Source organism: Solanum stenotomum, chromosome 1 (assembly GCF_019186545.1).
Source record: "Solanum stenotomum isolate F172 chromosome 1, ASM1918654v1, whole genome shotgun sequence".
Classification (NCBI taxonomy): domain Eukaryota; kingdom Viridiplantae; phylum Streptophyta; class Magnoliopsida; order Solanales; family Solanaceae; genus Solanum; species Solanum stenotomum.
Window position 1 is genome coordinate 10,286,288 of NC_064282.1, and position 27,996 is coordinate 10,314,283.

The 27,996-nt window shown below is 35.5% G+C and overlaps 5 protein-coding genes and 1 non-coding gene across 9 annotated transcripts; 3 read left to right on the plus strand and 3 right to left on the minus strand.

The window, feature by feature from the left end:
- On the plus strand, positions 1-2,365 carry LOC125851062 (scarecrow-like protein 33). 2 transcript variants are annotated; one of them, XM_049530869.1, is made up of 2 exons: positions 1-144; positions 325-2,365. In XM_049530869.1, exon 2 carries the CDS (start codon positions 341-343, stop codon positions 2,264-2,266), a length of 1,926 nt encoding a protein of 641 aa, XP_049386826.1. In that variant the 5' UTR covers positions 1-144; positions 325-340; the 3' UTR covers positions 2,267-2,365. The 2 variants fall into 2 exon arrangements, with proteins under 2 accessions (XP_049386826.1, XP_049386819.1); XM_049530862.1 differs by having other exon boundaries at positions 12-2,365.
- Positions 2,366-4,740: 2,375 nt separating this feature from the next.
- Positions 4,741-5,889, plus strand: LOC125851255 (F-box protein At5g03970-like). The gene has a single exon (XM_049531043.1). The coding sequence runs from the start codon at positions 4,741-4,743 to the stop codon at positions 5,881-5,883; it is 1,143 nt and encodes a 380-aa protein (XP_049387000.1). The 3' UTR covers positions 5,884-5,889.
- A 153-nt stretch (positions 5,890-6,042) lies between these two features.
- LOC125851127 (uncharacterized) lies at positions 6,043-14,620 on the minus strand. 3 transcript variants are annotated; one of them, XM_049530924.1, is made up of 9 exons: positions 14,447-14,620; positions 13,425-13,526; positions 13,290-13,335; positions 11,888-11,963; positions 9,861-10,227; positions 8,817-9,066; positions 7,811-8,053; positions 7,604-7,720; positions 6,043-6,690 (listed from the first exon to the last, which is right to left on the minus strand). In XM_049530924.1, the coding sequence occupies exons 1-9, from the start codon at positions 14,516-14,518 to the stop codon at positions 6,245-6,247; spliced, it is 1,719 nt and encodes a 572-aa protein (XP_049386881.1). In that variant the 5' UTR covers positions 14,519-14,620; the 3' UTR covers positions 6,043-6,244. The 3 variants fall into 3 exon arrangements, with proteins under 3 accessions (XP_049386881.1, XP_049386876.1, XP_049386889.1); XM_049530919.1 differs by having other exon boundaries at positions 7,604-7,723; XM_049530932.1 differs by lacking the exon at positions 14,447-14,620 and having other exon boundaries at positions 7,604-7,723; positions 9,861-10,239.
- A 3,466-nt stretch (positions 14,621-18,086) lies between these two features.
- Positions 18,087-21,200, plus strand: LOC125851317 (exonuclease DPD1, chloroplastic/mitochondrial). The gene is made up of 3 exons (XM_049531102.1): positions 18,087-18,725; positions 20,449-20,654; positions 20,751-21,200. The coding sequence occupies exons 1-3, from the start codon at positions 18,148-18,150 to the stop codon at positions 20,966-20,968; spliced, it is 1,002 nt and encodes a 333-aa protein (XP_049387059.1). The 5' UTR covers positions 18,087-18,147; the 3' UTR covers positions 20,969-21,200.
- Positions 21,201-21,581: 381 nt separating this feature from the next.
- On the minus strand, positions 21,582-21,655 carry TRNAT-AGU (transfer RNA threonine (anticodon AGU)). Its single transcript has one exon. It is a non-coding gene; the product is annotated as a tRNA-Thr (tRNA).
- An 884-nt stretch (positions 21,656-22,539) lies between these two features.
- LOC125851326 (syntaxin-43-like) lies at positions 22,540-27,760 on the minus strand. The gene is made up of 8 exons (XM_049531111.1): positions 27,333-27,760; positions 25,813-26,089; positions 24,665-24,754; positions 24,116-24,193; positions 23,494-23,571; positions 23,346-23,411; positions 23,181-23,261; positions 22,540-23,039 (listed from the first exon to the last, which is right to left on the minus strand). Exons 1-8 carry the CDS (start codon positions 27,527-27,529, stop codon positions 22,932-22,934), a joined length of 975 nt encoding a protein of 324 aa, XP_049387068.1. The 5' UTR covers positions 27,530-27,760; the 3' UTR covers positions 22,540-22,931.
- Positions 27,761-27,996: the final 236 nt, after the last annotated feature.

Below are 27,996 nucleotides of genomic sequence, written 5' to 3' on the forward strand. Positions count from 1 at the left end.
AATATGCTAGCCCTTCTTCTTTTCCTATTATTATACACTTGTATAAATTCCAAGAGAAACCATTTCTTAGCTTCCAACCTCAATACTACTTCTTCTATTCTACTACTACTTACTACTTCAACAGCATTTTCTTCTATATATCAGGTACCATTCTCAGTTCCTATTTTTTGTTTCAGTTTCTTTTCTTTCTTTTTTTTTGTTAGAATTTCTGTGATTCTTGATTTCTTCAATCAAACATCTCAGAATTTAGTAGCTCAAACCAATTTCCATGGAAGCCCTTTTTCAAGAACAGCTTTTTCCTTGTGCTGATTCTTTCATTTTTAGGCACCCTTCAATTCCAATGGATCCAAGAAAAGATGTTATACAAAATGGTGTCAATGATCATCCTAGTTTTGTTCAAGATTACCTTTCAAATCATGTTGTTGGAAAGGGAGATTCTTCTTCTCCTAAAGAGGAAGGGGAAAGGGACTATTCTGATGCAATGTACAAATTCTTAAGTCAGATGCTTATGGAAGAAGATGATTTGGAGAATAAGCCATGTATGTTTCATGACTGCATGGCTCTCCAAGCTAAAGAGAAATACTTATCCGATGTACTTCATGGATCCGAAAACACTTATTCCCCACAATCTGTCATTATCAATCCACACGAATCCTCTAGTATTCTCAGCAACTATTCACCTGATTCTATTGAGTCGCCTCAATGGGATCTTAATTTCGAATCCCCTGTTTCCGTGTCCACTTTATCTAATCATGACTCTTTCTTCACTTCCTTCGGCAATGACCATTTTGAAGGAGGAGCTGTTAATGTGTTCCAAAGTGGCAGCAGCAGCAATTCACCCACTGGTTTGAGGGAAAAGAAAAATCGTCATCGAGGAGATGCTGCTGTAGACCAGCAGAGGAGTAACAAACAGATGGCTACATTTGTTCATGATGAATCTGAACCATTGGAAATGTATGACAACGTGTTGCTTTGTTTAAACAATCCATATGTGGAACAGGATAGTGCTACTAGTGTCACTTCCTACTCGCCGCCTAATGAAGCCAAAAAAGCAAGCAAAGTTGGAAGGCCGAGAGGTGGTAGGAAGCATACCAGCATTGTCAAGAAGGAAATGGTGGATTTGAGGGCTCTGTTGACTCAATGTGCGCAGGCGATGGCAAGCTATGATAGCAGAACAGCTAATGAGCTGCTGATGCGGATAAGAGAACACTCTACACCTCACGGCGATGGGACGGAGAGGTTGGCTCATTATCTTGCCAATGCCCTTGAAGCACGCCTGTCCGGCACAGGAACAGCTTTGTATACAGCGTACGCACCCAGTAGGATATCAGCTGCTACCATTTTGAAAGCTTACAAGGCATTTATCACAGCATGTCCATTCAAGTTGCTGTCAAACATTTTCGCAAACAAGTATATCAGAAAGGTCATTGCTGGAGCACCAAAGATACACATAATTGATTTTGGGATTTTGTATGGTTTCCAATGGCCCTGTCTCATACAAGGTCTATCCATGAGGGCTGGGGGACCTCCAGAGCTTCGCATTACTGGAATCGATCTTCCCCAGTCAGGTTTTAAGCCAGCAGGGAGGGTTGAGGAGACAGGGCGTCGCCTGGAGAAGTACTGCAAGCGATTTAATGTCCCTTTCATATTCAAAGCCATCGCGAAGAAGTGGGAAAGCATCACGCTTGAAGATCTTGAGATTCAAAGGGATGAAGTGTTGGTAGTTAACAGTTTGTATAGGCTAGGAAACATACCTGATGAGACAGTAGTACCAAACAGTCCAAGGGATGCTGTCCTGAATTTAATCAGGAGAATCCGTCCTGATTTGTTCATCCATGGTGCGTTGAACGGTACTTTCAACACTCCATTTTTCGTCACACGATTCAGGGAGGCGCTTTTTCACTTCTCTTCACTGTTTGATATGTTTGAGGCTACTATGCCCCACGAGGATGAGGACAGAAAGCTATTTGAGGAAGAGGTTTATGCAAGAGATGCTATGAACGTGATAGCTTGTGAAGGGACAGAGAGAGTCGAGAGACCTGAAACATACAAGCAATGGCAACTTAGATGCGTTAGAGCTGGATTCAAACAAGTGCCACTTGACCAGGAGATTGTGAAGATAGTGAGGAATAAAGTGAGGTCGGAGTACCACAGGGACTTCTCAGTTGATGAAGATGGACACTGGATGCTGCAAGGATGGAAAGGACGCGTAATTTACGCTCTCTCTTGTTGGAAGCCTACTAAGCAGTCTGTAAAATTAGTCTAGTTTATCAGGCCATTTCTTCTATGCTATGGCTGTATTTTCATATGCTAGTGGAGTTTGTAGCAGCAGCATTTTGGAAGTTATTCTAATTTAGTTTCACTCTCTCAAAAATTTCTTTCACTTGACGTGCAGAAGCATTACAGATTTGTGAGCTTCAAATGGAAGCCTTCTTTGAAGCATAAATTCAAATAGCTTACGTGCATTTGGATTTTGGATTAAACAAATTGGTATATCACTATCAAATGCTGTCGCCTTCACCACAACGGCATCAAGATAGTGAGTAATAATTATATATATGCCTATAAACATATAATCCAGAACAAGTTTTTTATTCTACTATCAACTGAATTCTTTTCTTCTGAGAAACAACATGATGGAATTACCAATTAAGGAGACGAAAAATTGAATTGTAAAGTGAATTACCAGTAATATGGCCTTCACTCCCATCAATTCAAAAGGGAATCCTTTCTCCTGGACTGCAGCCTTTCTTCTGTTTGGAAACATCTTCATACGTGCAGTTGTGATAGCATATACTCCTTCCCTTCCAAAAAGAAAATCTAATTTAAATCGAAAGTATATCACATTTATCAAAATGCTTTTAATTTTATGATGTTAAACCTGAAAAATTGAAATTGAAGTTTGCTATTTTTATTAAACTGAAGGAATAATATATGTCAAATGTCTGACTTATTGCAAATGGGCCCTTTATGGGTGCATTGCCCAGATGATCCTCACTTGATAGAAACTATATAGTATAAAGGCCAAACACATAAACATATCCCTAAACTTGTTGGGGTTTTTCCCTCAGGTACCTCAACTATGTCATTTTCATATTGAATCCTTGAACCACCCATAATTTATTCCTTTTAAACACCGTGGCAATGTGGCACAAAACTTCCGCAAATATTTTTTGTTGATTGTGCGCGTGAGATCCACCTTTCTCACGTGGAAATTGCAACCAATCAAACTTCAATCCATTTACACGTCAGTGCCACATAATCATTTTCCAAACCTAAAAACCTAAAACCCCTTCATTTTCCCCCCAAAACACTTCTAACTTGAAGAAGAAGAAGAAGAAGAAATCGATGAACAAGATAACTTCGATATTGGAACTTGATGATTAAGAATAAATCAATGAAGAAGAGATATAGTTTGATGAGCAACTCCAACTTAATGATGAAGAGAAAGAAAAGAGGAGAAATAAGAGAAAAAGGGGAGAAATTAGGGTTAAAAGAGGAAGAAGAGCGTTGGTGGGTGGTTCAGGGATCCACATCAGCGCCTTCAAAACGTCTTCACGCGCTCAAGCGACGTGAGATCACATTTTGTGCCACATCAGCCCACAGTGTTTAAAAGGAACAAATTATGAGTGGTTCAAGGATTCAATAGGAAAATGACGTAGTTGAGGTACCTAAGGGGAAAAACCCAACAAGTTTAGGGACCTGTTTATGAGTTCCGCCTAGTATAAAATTATATACTCTCTAATTCCTGAATGTGATGTTATTTGACATAAATTTATGATCTACTCTTTTTGTTCATTTTTAATTGTCATATTGCTGCGTTTTTCAAAAGTTAATTTAACTAATTCGTAAAGTTAAATTAAATTACGTTAATTTGATATTTTAAATAAAAAGTTTAGATACTCAAAAACAATACGAAAAGTACATAAATTACAATTTCTAGCATATCAATATGATGAATAAATAACTCGTAAAATATTAGTCAAAGTTCTTATAGTTTGACTCTAAAAAAAGAAACTATAACAATTAAAATGAACGAAAAGAGTAAATTTTTTTTTATTGATATTTGTGTGACTATAAAATTTTAGTACTAAATATAAAAATATTAAAACTGCGTAAAAAAAAAAGAAAAAGTGTGTTATGTGGGACATAGGAAGTAGTAAAACAATTTTTCTTTTTTTTTTTAAACAGAAAAGTCACTTTTCTATAGCCATAATATCTGACTTGTATTGTTTGGACTCAAAACTTGTACTTGCATGATACGTGCAATATATTTCGAATTCAATAAATCATTTTTTGTGGTAGAATACTGAAATGCAAATGATAATGTTTAGATTTTGAATTAGTCTCCACACAAAGACGTGCACTATATAAATGAACAGTTGGACAATCTTTGAATAATAATAGAAAAGAATGAAGCATAACTAAAAAAAAGATGCATGATAGAATATTGAAAGGAATCTATTAAGGAGAGAGATGAAAAAGCAAAAAAAAAAAAAACTAAAAATTTGAATATTTCGCTGAAGTGGCGGGATCCACTTTATTTTTTTCTTATAAAATCCCGTTTCATAAGAACTCCCATACACCTACGTAAGTAACCGTCGACGAAAAACAGAGCATTTCGCGGCTTCAATCCCGAGAAAATATTTGATTTTGCTAACCATTTAAAATCTCATTTCTGCAGTAACAATTCCCACTGTGTAGTAATAGCTCTGAAAAAAATAGTATAGTTGCAAAAGTATGAAACGTCGGCGCAAATTATCTCACAAAGAAGGAGTGGTGGAGGTTTCTGATGATATCGTAATCAACATACTGCATCGTTTGCCTTCAAAATCTCTAGCAAGGTTTAAATGTGTATCGAAATGTTGGCGGAAGTACATTGCTGATTCATCTCTCAGTTATAGTTGTCGTTCTCAAAGATGGAGGCCACAACCCTATCTAATTGGTTTCTTTTATCAAGCTAGGGATACCTGTGAACGTTCGAAAATTCAGTTCTTCTTCTCTTCGGAGGAATCATCACTAGATATTGATGGTAGTTTTGATCAATCAGTCAGTTTTCTAGGCAGGAGCGCGTATATAGTTGCATCGTCTAATGGTTTTCTCCTTTGCAATAGGCAGAGGGTTTATTATGTTTATAATCCTGCTACGAGGCAGAGCATGGCTCTCCCTAAAACTCAAATCGGCATGAATGATCCAACTATTGGATTTATTTGTAAGGTAGATGACCCTAATAGAGATGTTATCTCCTTTACTATTGTTCGCTATTGGATTTTACAATCCAATGTGACAATTGAAAGTTTCTCTTCTGAGACCAATGCGTGGATTGTGGATAATTTAATTCTCAATGTACCTCTTAGACTGTATTTTTTCGTTTATATGAAATCACCATCAGCTGGTGTAGTCGACGGAGTATTCTTTTGGCTTGATCAAGGACCACAAATCACTGTTTATGATAGCGTCCATAAGAGTTTCTGGGCTTTGGGATTTCCTGAAGATATGGTGGCTACAGGAAATTATTTTCTCGGATTTTCAGGTGGGGATTTCTATTTTGCATTGTATGTTAAGACAAATATTACTGTGTGGCAACTCAAGAGCAATATTCGTAGTCGAGATGCACTGTGGGTTAGGAAGTATGTCACGGATGTCGCGACTACAGTTCCTTTTGGACTTACTGGATTTCTACATACTGAGGTGCAGAACATGGACATTCATCCTGCTAGTCCTCACATCTTTTATTTGGATGTAAAAGGTAAGGTTATTTCTTATGACATGGAAACAGATATTGCAGAACTTGTGCATGATTTCGGAGAATATGGGTGGAGAACTAAACACTTCAAATTATTTTCTTATGAGTGGCATCAATGGCCGCGCGGCATTCTGTAGATTGTCAAGTTTCTTGAGTATCCTATTTGATGTATGTATATAGTAACTTTTATGGATTTCCTTCTTTTCATTCTACTGTGCCATTTCATAAGACATGGAAGCTCGACGAATTACCAAGTTATAACTTTGCACGAATAAAAAGGATACGAGATTTTATACTATGAAGTAAGGTAGACACATTAATTTCCAGAAAGAAAACAAAGTAAGGATCCTCTAACACATCTGCTAAAGCAAGTTAACGCCCAAAAACAGAAAGAAAAAATGGATCAAGATGACTGATTCAAATAGGTGAACAGCTTATACCTGGAAGAACTATCCCATCAGCACTTAAAAATAAAATATGCTCTCCTCCCTTGTAAACTCAATCCGAATCAGAGGAATATTGATAGGGCTTCAGTGTCGTTACCATCTTTGACAGTACCTCTCCCATATCTTCCACTTCATCTTTTCCAAAACCCCAACTTTGGAGCAATGGTGCCCCAAGGGCTCCTCGCTCAATACCAAACCTACGAAGATTTCCAAGTTTTCTTTCCAAAAGAGGCAAAACAGCAGTGCTTGAACGTAATCTTGTTGCCATAGGAATGGAATGAACTTCAAGGGATCCCCTAGATGAAGAACCTGAAATTGGGGTTTCCAATATCTCACCGTGTTGGCCAACCATATTGCCAAAGATCAAAGGGAAAGGCAAGGGTATAGGAAGAGGACAAGTAGAAGCAGATAGGTGTGAGAATTTGGGCCTTGTGACTGAATTATCATAAGCAGACTCAACTGCATCCTTAACTTCATTAATTGAGGCCCTTTGGTTTCCTGAAAATTACATGGAGAACTACAGTTAAACAGATCAAACATCTCTAGAAAAGCTATAAGCAAGAAGGTGATAACAGAAAAGGGCCACTAAAATAACACTGAAGAATCAAATATGCTTTGAAAGGTGGGCATTCATCATTCATCTCACTCTCATGCGTTAAAGTTACAAGCTCCCTTTAGGAACTATTATTCTGTATAGAGTATCGTATGTTGAAGTGCTTTGCTACCAAACATAATCCACTATTTAGGTTGGTTTTACCTTTAAGGTTTACTACTCATCACACACTGGAACACCTCATTCCTAACTTTTCTTTGTTGTGTTCTGTCCATTTGTCTCTAGACTTGCAAATGAAAAGCTTAATTTTCTTCGTTTTTTTTTTTAATGATTGTGGTGTCCGGGCCAGCTTTCGCACACCTCGACTAATTCCATGGGATACCTTCCACCTCCCACCAGCAACAGGTGTCATGTAATTCTGTCCACCAATGCTAGGATAGATGGGAAGAATTACCTAGTGTTTTTGTCTCCGCTGGGAATTGAACCTGAGACCTCATGGTTCTCAACCACTTCATTGACCACTAGGCCACACCCTTGGGTGCATGAAAAGCTTAATTTTCATTGCAGGGATTTGGAAGTTGCATTTTAATCAGTAATTTTTCCGGCGATGTATCTTACCTGTTCAAACCAGGATAAGTTCATGAAATATTTGCATACTGTGCTATAGCTTGAGCTTCTCAAAGGTAAAACAGCTTAGAGATGAGGTAATATGACATATATTATGTAGATGGAGTCCAAAAGGAGATGGGGAAGCCAGTACGCAAATCATCAAACTATGTACCAATACAAAAATGGGATCAGAAAATTGAAAAGAAATGTTAAAAATATAAGAAATATGCTAAAGATCAAATCAAGTACCATATGTAACTGCTCCGTGAATGTTCATAGTTTCCACTGCATGGAAATCTTCAACATCTTCTGATATGTCCGGAATCAAGGGCTGTAAGTTTCCGAGAAAGGACTGCTGAGCCCGGTCTGCTGGGGTAAAAGAGTTTCCAACATCAGGAGTAGAAGTAATTGCACAGTGACTTCAGAAAAATAAAATGCTAGAGAAAAAAAGCATACCACTAAAAGAAGGTGCCGGCATGGCAACATCCAATATAGTTACCATGTTTTGCCTCATTTGGCCTGCTAGCATTTGTACTGTCCCATACATATCCAGAGCACCAGACGTAAAGAGAGATTCTGCAGATGGCCCTGATTGTTTCATCCTAAAAGGGAGAGTAAATGAGTGCATTGCAGACGCATACACTGCACTGGAGTGGTAAGGCTTTTCGTCTTTAATGCAGAGAAACTGGGAAGCTCTACCTAGATAATTACATATATGAGAAGCATACAGAGTAAGAGGTCATAAAACAAGATTCAGTTACAGAAGTTGACCTGCACCAATACTAGAAAAGACATAGGTACACAAACAAGACATAAGCTCATACAGGCGAAGAAAGAGTTTGCAAACTATACAACACCCATCAGTTTTAGGAACAAGTGAATGAATTGGCTCAAGAAAACCACATGATTACCAAACATTTTGCTATTAAATAAACAGGTTTAACACCCATGATTTCACTCAACAATTGTTGAATCCCCCTGGTTCCTTTAAAGTACATTGGATTCACATAGTTAACTGGAATTTAAATTTGTTGATTCTGTTTGATGCTGAAAATTGCTGAGGATATAGACAAAATATACACAACTTTTTGCCTTCTGAGTGAGGAAAACCACAAGTTTGCACGCAGCAAATGAAAAAGTGTGAGGCACAAGCCATGATATCTTAAAAACGCCCCTTACCTCAGGCTTGTAATTAGATATGTTCTAAAAATTTGGGGAGGACATATAACTCACAGGTCAGCTACTCATACAGTATATGTGAACCCATTAAGTATCTATTTGTTATGGCCAGGAGTCCTTACTGATAAATAATCTCCTTTGGATGGACAAATATGCAGTACGAACTTACAACTCAATTTAGTTCAACAAAGAATAAAGAATCTAGTATGCCTGAGAGAACCATATGAAGGGAAATTGCATAGTTCTACTGAAAAAATCACATTATGAGAATAGTAGTTCTTACTTCCACTCAGGGAGGGCAAACCAACCGGGATAATCAATTTACATAGCTCAGACAACCTTGAAAATGAGACTGCATCGTGAAGATAATGGGAGATAGCTTGCTTGCGACCTTCGGAGTCCATGTGCAAGCTAGGATTACGTGCATTATATAGTAAAACTGGGACGTTTGGGTACTCATCTGCAATGCTCTCCAGGAACATTGCAGATACACCAGAAAACCCTCCAGCATCGTCCACAACGCATTGGATCCCCTGCAAAGAGATTCAATTAAAAAAAAATTAACAACTCTTGCCGACAGGAAAAGAACACAAGTGCAGGTGAACCGTGAAATCATTTTTGTTTAGGCATTTATACAGATATACATGTAAGGCAGTAAAGGAAAATAAAAACAGTTAGTCCAAAAAGAGCACAAGATTCAAGATCTCAGCAAGCAAGAGGAAGAATATAGAGTCGCATTGCTGATACTCAAACTGCTATAACAGAACTGTTGAAGACCAGATGAACTAATGAGGTTGTTAAGTCAGTAAACCAATCTGACAGCAGACAAGATATTATGGCAGTATTGTGACGCTGCCCCCAGGTCTTTGGTTCAACTGTAAGGATGCAACACATGAAATGTGGGTTTGTCGCACGTAAGGTTTCAAACCCCGCCATGGACAAAAAGTCTGGAATCTAAGTTGGGAGAAGGCTAAAGGGGCGGACCATTCTCCCCGGAGTTTTGTACCTGCTGATACCCCACAAAGTAGGTATACAGGTGATTTCTATGATATCAAAAAATAAAAATACTGTGAAGGAAACAGGACTAAAGGGAACTGTAGTGATATACTCCGTGAGGACAAAGTTCATTCACCATCAAGAAGAAACTTACAAGACAAAGAAATGCTCTCAAACATGTACAGAAATAGTAATACTATCACACTGGAAGGAATCAGAATCATTGAACGGGACAAATTTCAGGTGGTTGATCTGCCTACAAACCTGAGGGGATTCGCAGCAATAAACTAACTAGACAATATAGTAGTCTAGAGGTTTCAATCATGAGTACCTGAATATGATCACATTCTTCAACAAAGAAACGAAGTCTGTCATCTATTTCTTCACCGTGTTGATGCCCACAAAATGCCTCCTTCCCGAGTCCATAATTATCGAACTCCTGAATATCTGCCCATAATCCACTTAATTCATACAAACTCTGTGGATGATAGTGTACTTTTGAAAAATCTGTCCAATATTGAACATCACTTTCCAAACATTCAACGATATCCTTATCTTGAATTTCTGCTGGAGAATTGTTGTTCACATTGTCCAAATCATTAGCTTTGCCCACGATCTCCTGTTCTTCCTCACTTAAGCTTTGCAAGAAGAGATTCTTCCTTAAAGGTTCAGATGCATGAGTTGTGACTCTGCCCTTCCTGCACATTTGTCTAGAGACCTTCATTCATATAGTTCCACTCAAACTTATGTAAATGATATTAGTAAAGCAAACTTTCCCCTCACACGTACACCCACCTCCTCTCTTGAAATATTCCTCCAACATCACAAGTAATGTACTGTAGGATATGCAAATGTCCTGCTGGTTCTTATTGATTATTTCATAAAGTTTTTTGATCAGGGAGGCCTCTTTTATACTGATTTTGCATCTTCTGGATGAGGAGGAGACGGACATTTTTGGTACTGATTACTTGCTTTTATACTGATTTTGCATCAAAAAGAATTGTCTTTTTCCTTTTTCAGCAACTCTTTAATTTCAATTTTCCACATGGCATGTTTAAGACCACAAGATTAAAGGACGTTTTGGAAAATTCTACATATCTTTAGTTTAAGACCACAAGATTCAAAAGTCTTATTTACTTTCTTAAAATTTGTGTCAAGTCAAAACCAGACAAACAAATTGAACGGAGGGAGTAATTAATAACATTCTGTAAAGCTCAAACTTGTCTGTTGAAACTGAAAGAGAAACAAACTGGAACAGAAGAGGGCCACCGAAAATCCCAGTGAGTTGTTCAATATAACTACAAAATCAATTTTCACTTGGTCTGCAGTGTGGGAGCATTATTATCAGCAAACAAGTTGCAGAAATGGCGATGAATGTTTGGCGCTTCCTGTGTAAGGAACATGGGAGGGAAGACGGATCATCCTGCTTCATTGCAGGATTGCAACAGAAATTAGAACACTGTACTCTTGTTGTTTAACATAGCACAGGTGATACTAAGGGCAACAAAAGAGGCAATCACAAATTGGAGATTAAAGAATGTTCCAGGAAAATGAGATGGATGTAAAGAGTCTAAAAAGAAACATAGTTATTTTACTCCTACATTTCTTGCAAAGAGGTATTCTCTTTTCTATATACAGATAAAGTAATATATTTATCAATGTGGGAAAGCCCCGATATACAGTAAAGAGAAAATTCTCATATGTGTAGATAGCTGGAACTTGGAATTTACTTAATAGATGCATGTGACTGCTTGTAGAAAAGGGAATTTTGGCCTTCAGATGCAGAATCGGTCAGTGAAATGCTATGATTTATCACCAAACTGGACTAGTAAATACTTATTAGACTTTGAAGGTTTGCCTAACATGATCAGTATCTTGAAAGAAATTACCAAATTAAACTTCTGCAATGATCAGGATCACTGAAGGCATAAGCCGATTCCATGAATTACACTTTTAAACACCAGGAGTGATATATTTGAAGGTAGTAAACAAAAGCAGAAGGCTCATTTATCATGATTTATGGATATAAAACACAGGGATGCTGAAATAGTTGAATGGAATGACACTTTATTGTAACAACCATTTCCAAAGCTCTATCAGCAAGCAGAAAGAATGTGTGAATCAAAGGAGCACTTAATAAGGAAAGAGATGTAACAAAACAGCTGCAAGTCTAGACCCCTTCTTTGTGTTGCATTATTTTTCTATTGAACTATTTTCTTCTCCCTTCTTTCACTTTTTCTATGTTTAAGACAGGGAGGGCTGGGCGAGCGGGAGAACATGTCACTCCTTACTTACTTTGTGGCATATTATTAAACAGAGAGTAATGGATTAAATAACAAAAAGGTTTTAGAGTCTCACCATGTCATAACATCCATGTTTTTGGCTTGGATCTGATTGTACAACGATCCACGTGAACTCACAGATCCAAGGGACCCTGTCATGTTACAGATGTGCAAAAGACCATCCATCAGATCAACTAACTGAGTGAGGATCTATTTATTCTCTAGCATACTATGAAAATATATTATTTTCTTCTTTTGCTTGTCAGTTTCACGAATGGGTGACAGCAGAACAATCCATAACTTCGGTAAGAATGTGGTAGGGCCATGTATTTGTTCAAGTCATGACATGACATAATATGCATGTCTATTCATGGAGAACGAGTTCCTTTTGTCAACAGATGAGTAGTTGGAATGACACAAGTGAAGTAGATAAGCCTGCGGTTTAAGCCTATACAATTATAATTTGAATATTGTATACATGGTATAACAGAAAAAACCAAGCAGCGTATTTTCGGGATTGACCAACTCTTCAATCATAAGTTGTTCATTTCAACAATTAAGAACATCAAAGCTACCTAAGGTGCAAGTCTGCGGCAAAAGTGTAAAAATAAGAAAACAGTAGTTCACCAAACCTATAATGGGGTGGGGGGGGGGGGGGGGGGTTAAAACAAGAAACAGAACAAAAGTAGGAAGAGTCTGACAGGCAGTAAAATCCATATGCAATATTTTGGGGCTGCAGATAAACCAATAACTCCAACATGCCTGATCCTTTTTTTTTTTTTTTGATAAAAGTAGCAGTTAGTCTATATTTATCCACAGGTATACTACCTCAAAAGTGTAGTTCCCCTCCAAAAGTGTTGTAGTTACATAGGATCCTATACCTACCAAGTTACAGCCAGCCTATAGTTGTGCTGATTACTTCTGAGCTATCTAAGACTACTTGTTTACACCAAAAATAATACAGAGCTAAACATTTAAGCTTAAATCTTTGTATGTTGCTCTGCTTTCCTTCATGACATCTCTGGTTCCTCTCTAGCCATACTGTCCACCATATACATGCCTGATCCTTTATGGAAGTACGGTTCTAATTAAAGAGACACTTGGAACCTCAGCATCACAAATAGCTCCTCAATTGTTGTCATGTTTACTGTGAACATACCTATGAATATGATGAAGCTCTTGTTTCCCCTTTTATGTCTTATATAATATGTTTTTCAGAATCGAGTCATTTCCTAAATAATATACATATAAGATAACAGCTAAATATTCTACTGAAGATATGGAGGTGCAACTTCCTAAGAAATTTGTATACTGAGACAAGCTTGAGGCCCAACATATTCTGATTGCCAACTGGAACAAAAGCCAATACTAAGTAGATTAATATAATTCCAAGACAACAGTGTAAAATAAACCCCAAATCATGTGCTTAAGAAAAACAGATTTTTGTGGCAACTTAACATAAAAATTGGATAATATACCTTGAAAGTTTACTGAGACCATTCGAGGGGTGTATGTAAGGAGACCCTACATGCCAAAAACGTGAAAGAGTAACTCTAAGTATGCTATATCACAAAGACAAAATCCACTATATAGTTTATGATCAGATAACTCACTTGCTGAGTTTCCCCAGTACGATACAACACATCCATATCAAGGCTATGATTTTTGAATACTTGATCACTTTCAGGGCTTTCAGCCAATCCAAGTAATTCATCCTTCAAAGTTCAATATTGAGTAAGAAATATTAGTCAGTAAAATCAGTAGTATTTGACCAACCTGCAGCCTATTATCTTGAATTACAACCATTAGGAACATACTCAACTATTCCCAGTAGGAACTTATACAAGAAAAGAGAGTTGAGGGAAAACAAAGAAGAATTAAAAAATAAAAAATATCATCAACCTGAAAATAACAGAGAATCCACATTAACTCAAATCAGTGGATGGAGGTACAATCATAATCCTTATCCTTATTTAAATGATCAAATGTGGTGCTTCACAAACTCCCCTGCCACCAGGTGTCTGACTTAATGATTTTGTTGTTTAACATATTTGGTTTCCAATAGAATAGCACATAAGATGATTACCACCAAAGAGAACAAAAAAAAACTATCATACAATTGCTTGGAAATTTTGTTCAGTTTGTTCTTTCTTTTTCGGGTCTATTAGATTGTGAACTAGTATATATCCATTAACGTCCCACATTATTATTTCCTTAGTGCCCCATAACTTACATGGAAGGAAAACGGTCACTTAAGCCAAAAGGGCCTCAACTAGGGGTGCAAAAATCAAGAATTGATCTGTTTCTTGAATGCAAGATAGGACTATCTTGAACCCAGCGTCTGTTCAAAACAAGAAAATGGGTATTCGATAAACCAACATATTTGATTAAATCATAACAGTTAAACACAGTAGTAATCTGTTTCTTTGCGCAGTGCCCCATAGCTGTAGCTAGAATAAGATATTACATGGAAGGAAAGTACAAAAATCAAGAATTGATGTGCTACTTGAATATCTTGAACTGAGCGACAAGAAAATGGGTATTCGATAAACCTAGATATTTTTAATTAAACCATAACAAGTAAACAAAAGTGATGTGTTTCTTGAATTAGAGGGTTAGCAGTAAAAGGGTTTACCTGGAAGTTCCAAAAGTGAGAGCCAATAAAGTTGGCGTAGTTCCCAATTTGAATAGTTACGATTTCCCTCATATTTGAATGAAACAATGAATCTTTAACAATGTCACTGACAGAAAAAGGATATAGCAAGAGAGGGAAAACGCTACCTTAATAGAATGTCTTACTACTTTCTTTCTTTTTTTGCAAGATTTAACTGGCGAGTACTATAAAACGAAAAATGGTGAAGAATAGCCCTAAGTCCTAATTTTTTTTTATTTATAAGCAACATTTGATTATCCTAATTAAATTTCTCAATGCACTAATTATATGAATGAGTATTGAAACTTGATTAATTTGAATTTACGTGTAAGATTCTGAATAGGGAATTATTCTATACTTATGACTCAAAACTGAAACCTCTAATGTAACTCCATTTATTGCACTTACACTTGAGTCTTCTTCTTTTCTCTTACTTCTTCCGTTTCTATTTATATGTCACCATTTTAAATTTCACGTCCCTTAAAGAAACTAAGTAACTTTACTATTGTATTTTTATTTAGCGTCTCTTGAAATCAAGTTTTCAATAAATAAACATAAATTAATTTATTTTGATTAATTAAATTGACCAATGAACATGAATGAATCATTGAATTTTTTTATGTTGGTTAAATTCATATTTTTAAGACTAATAACTCTCAATGGTAAAGTAGGAAATATAGTGTTGTTTATGTATTGATTTTGTGAAATGACAAGTATTAAGAATCATTTATTTTTAATGAGGACGATATATAAATAGGAACGAAGAGAGTATTTACTTTCTTCATATGTCATTTGGAGATGATTCTATACTTAAAAAATCGACTTTTAATGTTTATATTTTTGTTTTATGCCATGGTGGAATATTTCATTATGATAGAATGCAATAATATATATGTTCATAATAATTTTACAAGTGAAGTATAATGTGTCGTAAGAGAATGCACATGTTTGTGATCTATAATCCTTTTAGTAACAAATCATAACTTATTAATATATGATATTCTTAGAAAATGGTTTCTACAAGGCCATACTAATATTCTTTTTAACTAAATAAATGTGTCTTTATTCATAAGATTATAGAAAAAATATTGATACAAGATAAATACTTTTTTTATATTGGATTTTTTGAGAGGCAACAAAATAATATTTGAAGGTTGATAATTAAAGTATTTAAGTTGAATAATAATATCTTATATATCTCCGACCAATTAAAATTTCAGAAAAGTAATTAGTTTTTTCCCCTTCTTGTAGGAGCATTTAAAAACAAAAAAAATATAACTTGTTTATACTCTTAATAAATGCAGATAGATAAATAGGATCTGTAAAGCATATTTTTTAAACCAAAATCTAAATGATGAGAAGGATTGGTAGAAGTCAGGGAAAGGGCTCATCATTTTGGCATATTGTGATTGCTTCACCTTTTATCTAACCATTTGTCCTTGCTATTCTATTTTAATTTTTTCTATTTTGATGCTCTTTAATCTAAATTTTGAATTGGCCTAAAACCTTATTTACTTGTATCTTTCTTTTATGTTTTTTCTCTTTTGGTAACGAGACATAAATTTTAATTAAGTTTTGTTATATGTCTCTTCAAAAATTATAATCGAAATTAATATATCAATGGCAATTTATTGTCTAAAACATATAAAGAAGAATCAAGATACTTTATAATATCTTCTCATGATTGTTAATTTTTTTTAAAAAAATCTTCTAATAATTGATTTTTATGAATCAAGATATATTGTTATATTTTGATATAACTATTATAATAATGTAGAAAAAAATGAGTGAGATTCTTGTTAATTAAAGTTATGCACACTTGATATCATTTTATTAATTGATGTACTTTCTAATTTCATGAAATGATACCTTCTTTGTTTGGATGGTTGTAACGTATTGTTTCGTAATATATAGTATTGTGTTGTATTATATGGTACTGTATTATTTTAATGAATATAGTGTTTGGATAAATTGTATCGTTTTTTGTCATTATTAGAGGCGAAGCCAAAGTTAGGAGTTTAGGATTCTAAATCAATTTTGTTTGGGGGTTCACGTGATAATAACATATATTTATTTGGATTTTTTAATACAAATATAAAATCTACGAAAAAGTTAGTGGATTTGTCCGAACTCATGAACCCCACCTAGCTCCGCCTTTGTCTAACGATAGATTTAAACGATACAATAGAATTTAAATAATCATCAAAATAAATATTATATTTAAACTAACAATATAATACAATACAACGGACAACGACCATCCAAAGAAGTGTCAATTTACAATGGAGGTGTTGTTTTCTATGTCAAATTATCTTTTGGAACACTAGAATTGTGTAATTTTTACTCCAATACTGTTCAAACACCCTAAAAGTAAATTAGACACCCTATCCTTTTAAAGAAATATCATAATAAAAAAAGAAAAATGGCAGTGGTCCGGAAGCCATGGATCGGAGCTTCATGATCCGCACTTTATGCTCTCCCTTATTTCTACTTCACTCCAACGACACGCTATTCTTTCTACACTTTCTTCACGACTTCTACCTTCATCCATTTCTCTTCTTTTTCTCTCTCTCTAATCTTTTACAATCAACCCCATTTCTCGTCTAATATATATCAGTCAAAAAACAAGAAGCTCCTAAGTAAATGCTTGTGTTTTGTTCTTCGAATCACTACCAGGCAGGCATGTCTTTTTTCCTATTTTGGTTACTAGTAACATGTTAATTTCTTCTATTTGTATTGTTCGCTTTTCAATTTTTCGAAATGGGTCTCTTCTTGAATTGCCATTTTTGTGTAAAAGGACTAGTTTTTTTTTTCTTCTTGTTTGTTTCAATGGGTTCTTCTGTTTGTTGGGTCTATTTTACTTTTGTGAGATTGTTTAGAATGTGATGTGTTGGCCATTGAATGTTCAATAAAGTTAAAAACTTTTCAGGTTTGCTGTAATTGTTTGTGCCAAAAGGTGTCTATTCTGAAATTTGAATGCTTTGGGTTGACATGAAATTCTCTAAAGCTAAGAGCATTTTAAGTATTTTCATTTTTAGTAGTGATGGTTTTTGATAGAAGGGTGTCTGTCTCTTTTGAAATTTGAATGCTTTGGATTGGCTCAATTTAGGTTATGATTTTAGAAGAGTTATTTAAATACTTTCTTGTTTCTTTCCCTATTGGATTAACTAAACGTTGCTCAATTTTCTGGGTAGTTTAATTGGCAATGTGTTATCTTTTGTGTTGGCTATAGTGCATTAAACACATTCCAAAATGGTAATTAAGTTGTTCATCATGTCTTTACCAGGCCAACTTGCTTTTTTGAGTTATAATATTAGGGTCTAACTCAAGTTTTTGCTTTTTAATAGTTGGAAGAAGATATTAGGGTCTACTGCTGAGTGATGATATTAGTTTTTAAGGCTTGGAGAATGAAATTTGGTTATAATCGGAAACACTCTATCATTGTTAGCATTAAAAAAAATTGGAAAACAATTCAACTCAAATTCATCTCATTTATGATTAAGTGCTTGTAAACCGTGTATGAGATTACACTAAATATGTTATTGTAGCAGTAGCTAATGTACAGAGAATACATTTCTTTGAAACCCCTCTTTCTGAATATTTGGTTGCTTTTGATCTGCAGGTTAATATATTTTCTTACTTCATCAATTTGAGCTCTTCTTTAGAGTAATTATTGGATTTAGATGAGAAGAGCTGCAATGTGCTTCTCACTGTCACAGTTTCCTCGATGTAGAGTTCATACATTGACTAATTCATGGTGGCAAAGTTTCCATCATATAAATAGGATTGGTAAGGGAAGCATTAGCTCCAAGGTTCTTGCCACTGGTAAACAGGGGCTGGAAGGTAGATTTAATAGTACTGAGAATAGGCGGACTCTAACTACAAAAAGTGAAGGGAAGAATAAGGCTGCCTTAAGTGAAAAAACAACTATCAGACCCGAAATATTGGATGAAACAACAAAATCTGAAGTAGACATATATAGTTCAGAAATAACTGAAATAGGAAGTACACAATATGTTGATATTCGACAAACAATTACTGAAAACAAAGACTTGGCCAAACTCATGACTTTTATCATTTTTGATATTGAGACCACTGGGTTTAGCAGAGATCGTGAAAGAATTATCGAGATTGCATTGCGGGATCTTCATGGGGGTGCAAACAGCACATTCCAGACATTAATCAATCCTGGATGTATTGTTCCAAATTCACATGTCCATGGAATTACCACCGGTATGGTCAACAGGCCTGATGTCCCCAGGTAATTATGATAAATATTGCTAGGTTGTTTCACGTGCTTCTTCTCTCTCACTGTATGTTGACTTTTCTTCACAGAATCCTATATGAGATTATCTACAACTTAGTTTGTCTAAATAACCAGAGAGTTATTGAAAGAATATTTTTTGTCAATCTCAAATTGGGTATTGTACTGATATCTGAATGCAATATGTATAAATATAACTAAATGGTAATTTGATGCTTTGATGAGTTTTTCTCCTATAAGCATACATCTTGACAAAATTTGTCCATTACATGTAATTGTTAGGGTTCATATGCTAATGTGTTTTGCCATTTACTTGACGGGTGGGCTTGTATGTCATAATGCATGTGTTTTACTCATTAATATATTTAATTTCCTATGCTAAGACAAGACCATTATTTGAGAAGAGAATTATCAAGACATATTATGCATACCTTGATGAATTACTCTCTAGATGAAATTATGTGCTTTCATAGTTGCCCCGCTCTTAACCATGGATGTATATGTTGATAATAGTTAAGACAACCTTATAAGCATACCGAACTTAGTGTTATGAGAATAAGCTGGCCTTAAATTACTTGGCTGAAAAAAGTAGCGTAGCACACTAGAAAACATCAACTTACCGCAATCTATCTTGAATAGGCACCCTATATGATAGTGGTGTTAAAGTGAGTTGATAGCTCACACCATGTTCTGCCCAAATACCAGTAGAACAAGTCATAAATATTGTTTCTGTGGTGTTATATTTCTTCCTTGCCTTGTTATATTTCATAGGGTATCTGTTTACTCTGATGAACAATATTTGGTAAAATCACATTGTCAAAATAAAACAAAACCTGGTTGTGCAACTTCAATCATAAATAGCTAATGCAGTGGAATTAATTTTCTTTAGGGCTTGTTTGGGAACCACTGTGTGGTTACTAGGATGTATAATTGCACATCCAAGTAATTACACAATATGGTAAATACAATGATATGTTTGTTTGCCTTGACATAATTACAGTGTGAGTCTTAGTATCATGTTTGATTGCACAAGTGTAATTACATAGTTTGATTTAAACATTTTTCAGATGAACATGTAAATAAGTTTTAATGTGTTACAAATGTGTGTATGTAAGAAAAATATTAGAAGTGCAAAAAAAAAAAGGTGTAATTATGACCAATTTTTGCGCTCTCGACAATTGGAGAGTGCAATTGCCTCCTCCCAGGTTACACCCAATTTCATGCTCATCAAATAATTATTTGTCCAAACCCCAGTCAAATAAGCCAAACCATGTAGTTACACCTAATTACACCAAAATCCAATTACAAGGTGATCTTCCAAACAGGCCTTTAGAGGTGATACGACGTGGCAAATTCGAAGTCTTAAATTAAAGTTCTTGTCATAAATTATTATCTCCTTTGGGATGTACGTGAAGAACAATCTTTTGACTAAACTATTGAAGAGCCAAGAAAGTCAAGTGGCATAACAGGACACAACTATTCACACACATGTTGAACGGCTTGTCTCGTGGTGGAAAATGTGTATTCTGTTACCCTTTGGTTTGGAATAAATTCCGTCTTCTTATAATGCACGTGTATAATATCCATCTTTGGCATCACATTTGTTAAGCAGAGAAGATTGTGATATTTTCTGATATAAGAAAAATGTATTTTTTTATGTTATATCTTATTCTTGAAATCGGTGTTATCTTGCTCTCACACTCTGCTTTGCATATATCAGGATGGGGGACCTCATTCCGATCTTGTTGAGGTATGTAGGAAGCCGCCAGAAACCTGGTGGATATGTGGTGTTGGTTGCACATAATGCTCGTGGTTTTGATGTTCCTTTTCTAATTAAGGAATTCAGTAGATGCTCTTTTGATATTCCCTCAAATTGGTTGTTCGTTGATACTCTTCCTTTGGCGCGTGAAGTCATGAAGTCCGGAGGTCTTTCTACTTGTCTAAATTTTTGTCTTTGTTTCAAAAGCTCCCATTGCGTTGGATGTCTTTATCTTGATATTTTTACTTTTGTTTTCCAATTAGGGTCAAAGCCAAAACTCAAATTGCAAGACCTTGGTCAACACTATGAGATCCCTTTAGTTGGTTCTGCACATAGAGCTATGGCGGATGTGCACATGTTAACAGCAGTTTTTCAACGTCTGACTTTCGACCTGAAGTTGACAATCCCTTCTCTTATCGAAGGGCATTCCTTTTGGCCATCAGAAGTAGGAAGGTCAAAGAAGAAGAAGAATTCTGGGTAAGCATACTTAGATTGTTCAAATAGTCAGGTCAGGTGTAACATTCTTTTTAGAGAAGTTATTACTGTAAGCAAGTTGTAGAGTTAGCTAATTCTTCCATTAAAATGGCTGGTCATAACATAATCAAGTGTCGTTTATGAGCCTTGGCATATGATATTTGCCACTCTTGTATTTTAACTTCTCTTTCCTTGGGAATTTGAAAATTCCTTGTTTCATTTTGAAGCTGTCTTTCATATGACTTATTGAGATTGGCCTTGTGTATTATTTTATTTTTACCTTGTCTTTCAACTTAAGCGACCTTGTGATTGTTTATACTGCTGTATGGAACTCAAATAGACACTCAAAAAGGCGCTAAAATCACATCATTTTTTAAGGATTGATGTTCTTTATCGTCCTTCCCATTACTACTAGCTTTGGAGTTTTCGCGCCCTTTGCTTCCAGCAGAGGTAAATAGTGAAAACAAAGTTTTTTTTAATTACTACTTCCCAATGGTGAAAAAAAAATGCAACTAAAATCTTAGAACGTATGTATGATGTTCTTAACCTTTAAATGGCAAAGAATTACAAGCTCTACTACCGTCAATTTTCATCAGAAAACAGAAATGGAAAAAAAAAATTGCTCTCGTTGAGAGTCGAACTCAAGACCTCCCGCTTACTAAACGGGTGCTCTAACCAACTGAGCTACGAGAGCTGCTGATGTTAACAGTTGGTCATGTATATTTTATTATTAATAACGACCCTTCAACGCCTTGTAAACTAATTTGACGTCTATGAATCGAGCAGCAAAAATAATCCAAAATGTAGTGCATAAGATTTGAACTTAGGACATTTAGTTGAATTTTGGATCTTTAAATCACTGAGTCAACATCTAGTCTTGTGTTCATATAGAATTTGAACTTAGAACATTTTTTATAAGGGGATTTGAATGAACACCCTCGCCTCCTCCTAGACCCACACTTGAACAAGGCCACTATTAAACATAATATATTTGGAGGGAGATAACTAATGTGGTTATTTTTTGACAAATAAAGTACACAAATGCGAAGAATTGATAATTTGGGAGAATGAATTATAAGAAAATTCCTTCTTTTGGCAAATTTGAGTCGGGTAGTTTATGAGTACAGTGATAGAGCTAGAATTTTCACTAAAAAGGATTAAAAAGTAAAATGTGAAAAAGCCAAGGAAATCTAATACTCTATATTTACTAGTTTTACCTATCTACACATTATAAACTTGCAGCGAAGTGTAGTGTCAATGGTATTTTATTTAGTCAAAATTTTAATACTACCAAAAAATAAAGGCCTTCATTTGCATAGACTAACCTAATAAGATAAACAGCTATACTGTAATCTATAGGAGCACAATGCATTGGATACCTGGCATTGGTGCTGTGGGGAAGCTATACCAGTCTATTTAGATAGTATCACATATAATATACACTATCTTATTGTAACTTTTTTTAATTATATTCAACAATTTGAAGAATAAACCTATAGTACTAATACAGCTTCTATAAAAAAAAAAAGGTAGGATAAATAATTAAATAATAAAGATAAAATAGCTAAAACATGAACATTGAAAGTGTAAAATCATCTGTAGCATCTCAATTGAAAAATGAAGGGCCACAAATACAGAATAAGATGTATCCTCCTCAGGCATATAATGTGAAGTCGGGGAGACTACAAAATTCTCCAGGGTAAAGAATATGTATTATGCTCTCTACCAATAGCATCGGCGTATTACAGTCGATGCTCTATACAGGATCCCTGGAGATCTATCAACTTCCTCTGACTATAATACAAACCTTCCGCAGTCCTCACTAACAATACAGATACAATAAAATGTAGTAGCAGAAAAATGATATGGAACTAGCTCACTGGATTCTCGCACATGTGTTGAGCTTGCTTCACCGTGTAGCGTTGTGAGAAACAATACTATGCAAAGTTTGTAGAAAATACTTTCAGGAATCAGAATATTATCTCCTTCAAAATTAAGAGGACTAGCATTATAAAGCACATGATAACTAGAACTGTTGCACACATGACCATTCCACCTCGTTTCTGACTTCGTTCAGCCTGCAATTCAATTAAGCCCAACATAATATTATATCAAATGACCGCCTTTATGAAGAAAAAAACATTAAATCAAATGACAGATGACTGCAAAGATGGGAATTTCTGTGAATTAGAATGGCAATGGAGAAAGCAAAGTGAGACCTTCTTTAGTTGTTTAAGGCCGTCCTCAACTGTTGATGCAACATTTTGAATATTGTGGTCTATCCTATCCACGATAGTACCCTGTATTAGACATAAGTTCAGTACACCAATAACCCGTGCTGAAGCAGAACTTGGTGAATATGAAAAGGTGTTGTAAGTTCAAACCTGGTCTATCACCAGAACTGATAGATCTTTCATAATTTGGGCAAGGTCGTTCACTGATTCAACCACCTAACATATAAGCACATGGAGGCTAAGACACAAAACAATGATATGCACATTTCAGAAAACCACAAGCAGCAAGAAATATCACCTGCTGTATTTCTCTCTCTCTTTCGACAGTGAATGCCTCACTTTTCTTTAGCTTGGCCATCTGATGCTCATTAAATCCCTGGACAGACATTTGGTGCAGTCAAAATTTTCTTGTGAGATAAACTCTCCAAGGTATCTCACAAAACCACTCTTCAAAGGCAGGAAGGTATTTTAAGGACGTAAGACCAAACACCCCCCAACCACAGCCATAAAAGGCAACGAGGATTCCAAAATGAGAGAATCCAATCATACAAATATCATAAAAGACTAAGATCTATAGCCAAAAGTAACTGATGTTAAAACAACAACTAGTGTTCTTTCTTTACACCTTATGCAATCACCCGAGTTAGTACCTTCAGCTGGTATCCGAATTAATCAACTCATGTCTGTTCACTTGCAACAATAATATAAATGGTTGTGTAATTCTTTGTGTAATTCTAATTCATATCTAACAATGTAGTGCATTTTAATGGTAATGCTCCGTTTTACTTTTGCTGATCAATAGTATTGATATTACCAAAACAAAGTCACCTGACTATTACATACACATCTTTCCTGATTTCATTTGCAGGATCCCGAGTAGAAGTAAGAAATAAAATTTATATATAATAGAAATTGCATACCAAGTCATCCAAATCATCATCATCCCTTCTGGAATGGCTCCCATTTAAGTTCATTTCCAAGTCAACTCCATCTGGACCCTACATGAAAAGGCAACATTAGAGGAAACCTAACAAATATATATTTCAGGAATCCTCCCCAAGCCCCCAAGGCCTAGCTCAAGTGGCAAAAGGTGGAGGATTTGTGGCTTAGGTCGCAGGTTCAAGCCCCACACCATGCAAAGCGAAGCCCGGTATTTAAGTGGAGAAGGGTAGAGGGGCGGGCCCATTATCCACCGAGTTTAGAAGGCTGTGATTGGTCCAAAGGGCGGGTCACAGACGGATTTCTCGGTTATCAAAAAAAAAAAAAAAAGGAATCCTCCCCAAAAAAACTACCCTTGAAAAGCAGGCAGCATGCTGATTATCATCCATAAAATTAATTGTATGCATGAACAGCACAGCTACGCATACGGGTGCCATAATATAGGACTTTGATTCGTGCAATCTCAACGACTCCTGTTAATACCTCCTGCTAACAGATTGTGGCTCAAGCTATAAACTATTTGTACACACCTCTTTCTGCTGCTGAAGCCGCTTCAAATAAGTAGACTGTTTTCTGCGAAGCTCCATTGATAGGCTTTGAAGATCTGTAGCAAGAGAGCGCTGTCATAGGAATATCACATTGTAAGCACAAATGCAATATGCAATTGTTGTAATCAGATTTATAGCAGAATCAAACTGATATTGTAGTTCAAAAAACATTCGTTACTAATGAAATTGAATAGAGCATACGAAGACACTTTATTAGCCATGCCCTTATCAAAGTTCTAAAAAATAGAACACCTCATTTCTTTGTGAAGCTTCCATTTTACTCCCACTTCCCAAATCAAATAGACCCAATTTGGCCATTGCTTAAGAGTATCACATTGGTATACATAATTATACTAAGTTTGGTAAAAAAGCATTTAATATATTAATGAAATGTAAAAGTGAGGAAGTTGTTGAAAAGATGCCTCCATCAAGTTTTAAATGATATAAATAATGATAGTTCATATTTGTTTGAATCTATTTGATATTATTGACCATGTCTAATTCTCAAACTAGGTGGGATCAGAAATATGAATCTCTATCTACTCTATTAGGGTGTTCAAATGATGCATTATGGAGTATAATTTATTTGATGAAAAAAAGATTCACGATATTATGACTATTTTTGGGTTTATCGTCAATTTACTGCAGCTTTTTTCCTTTATCATGACTACAACAACAATTATGCCCCAATCTTAAGCAAGTTGGCATTGGCAATATAAATCCTGATTGTCAATGCCACAACATTAAATATGACCATCTGTTTAAGTTGCGAGGAAGATAAATTTCCCATATAAAGGAAGAGATAGAACTCTTTGGGACTGACAAAAAAAAAAGGAACATTAGTTTTATTCGGGCAGAGGGTGTAAAAGTTAAAAGTCTTGAAGACAACTTATGGATTCCAGCTTGAGAATGAAAAGAAAGTCATACAAATTAGTACTTACCGTATGTTATAAAGGAACCGGTTAATAAGAAAATAGCTGGATGTACAGAATCCCCAGATCCTCCAACCTCATATTTTGGTGGGATGGAGGAAAGAAAAAAAAAGGAAAACTATTGGAACAAATGCATTCAGGCTATAAGTTAAAATCAAAATTAGAAAGCACAATGGAATTATAGTCGCGAAGGCTCACCTGTACATTTTTCCTAACATTTGAATCCTCGGAAGGCCCAGCTGCAGAAAGTCTTTGTAATTTTTTTTCTGATCTTTTGAGAAGATCAGTTATTTCATGGGTAAGAGCCTCAATACGATGCTGATCTTCCTTACCATCTCCAAATGATGGCATTAAAGCCTTAGCATGAGCTTTGGCTAGTTCAGACATCTTTGTCCGGACCCGTTGCACATTAGCCGTGATTTCATCTGATAAGTCCACCCAAGCTGGCGGTAGACCTACTGTAACTGTACCATTACTGCAACAGGGGAACAACATGTAATCCAGAGCAGGGGAAACCATAAAGGACATCCATATGATCTAGGAAATATAAACTTGATAAAAAGAAATCTAGGAAGTATGTAAAGAAAACACGATACTGAGATCTAAGAAGGCTGCCAAATTGAAAACGATGCCCAAGAGATTTAAATGAAAAGAATTTCTTTTTCAGAAGTATAATATGACAACTGACATGGTTCTCAATAGTTATGTTTTACATAGTGACTGGAGATCCCTCTTCAAATCTTTGCAGTTGTTACAGGTATAATAAGCACCAGAATTTCTCAATGTTTCTCTTCTTCTTTTTTTCCAAAAAGCCTGCAGTACGCTTTAGTCGAAGATAGACTTTTAAAATGCACGGAAAATGGGAGAACACCAATTTAAGGATTCAACCACCATAGTAACATAGGATGATCAACAAACTGGACTTCACTCTTTTAGATTCACATTTGAACTCTAATCGGCGGGCTAAGGGAAATTGCAGGTGATGCCCACAACTTCCTCAATAATGACATACCAGAACCAGGTTCCGTTTCCATGTCAAATGTGCAGAAATTTTTGTAGAATTAACAAATCGGATGATCCCCCAACAAATGAATGAACTAAATATAAAGCAACCACACAAATCACTTGTGTGATAATAAGACACCATTTTATATGACATGTTACCGTTCTAAAGAAAACATTTTATTGGTCAAATTAGAAGCTCTGCTATGGTTTTGCTAGGATAATAAGATATAAAGAATTCAACTTGCTAAATTAGACAGTCATATTCTTCCTGTTGCAAATTGCAGCACATTCAGCAGATCAAGTTAATTATCAGAATTTCACCTGAGTAAATTCCACCGATTATCCTCCTTTCACGAATATTGACTAAGCAAACTTCATTTGAATATATATGAAATTGCATCATTACACTCATCACTTCAATAAACTCTCATAGGAACAAGAATTTGAAACATGATTAAACAATAAAAATTACACAATTCGTAACAAAAAAGTAAGCAACTTGGACTTAGTAATTTCAATCAACTATTATCTAATAGTCGAGCTTCCTATCGGTTATCATAACAAAAGGAATTGGACAAATAAGTTCTCAATGCCATCCGTCAAAGTTACTTCCAGATTCTGAGCTAGCATAATATGTCCCTAAACTTATAACAAAATATTCGGGAACAAATTCAGAAACAATAATTGAAAATGCAAGGACCTCTATAACAAACCTGGAGGTTCCGGGGTCTTCCGTACTGAGAGGAGCATAAGATCGATTAGGATTAAGCAAAGACGTCGTTGCCAATTCGATCACCGGCCCACTACCATGTCCGGATGACGTGGACGGTGAAGAGCCCGCCGGGATCCGAACACTTCTCAACGCATCTCTATACTTTCTAAACACGAGCGTTCTATTTCTGCTCGCCATTAACGTTTTCTATACAGAAATCCAATAAAATGGAGGAATAAATTGCGCCCAACGTCCTACAGATAAGTGATTCCACTTGTGCTTAGATCTGAGATCTCTTGATCGGAGATCGGCGAAATGGATTCTCCGGTAATGATGGAGTTGTGTAGGAATTAGAAAACGAGTTCCAATCTTTCAAGCTAAGTTTGAGAAAGATGAACCGAACCGGAAGGGCACTTTTGGTAAAAGTGTGGGTCCATGCCTTTATGTAGTTTACATGAAATTTGTAAGTATATAATAAATAAAATAAAATAAGAATAGAGAAGAAACGAACATCAACCGCAATATTATATAGTATAGCCAATATAATTTCACAATCCACTTTGAAAAAATATTTGACAATAATTTCATGGTATGATTTAATATGCATTCGATTATTGATATGAATCAATACTAATTAGATGTTATCAATGTATATATTTATAAAT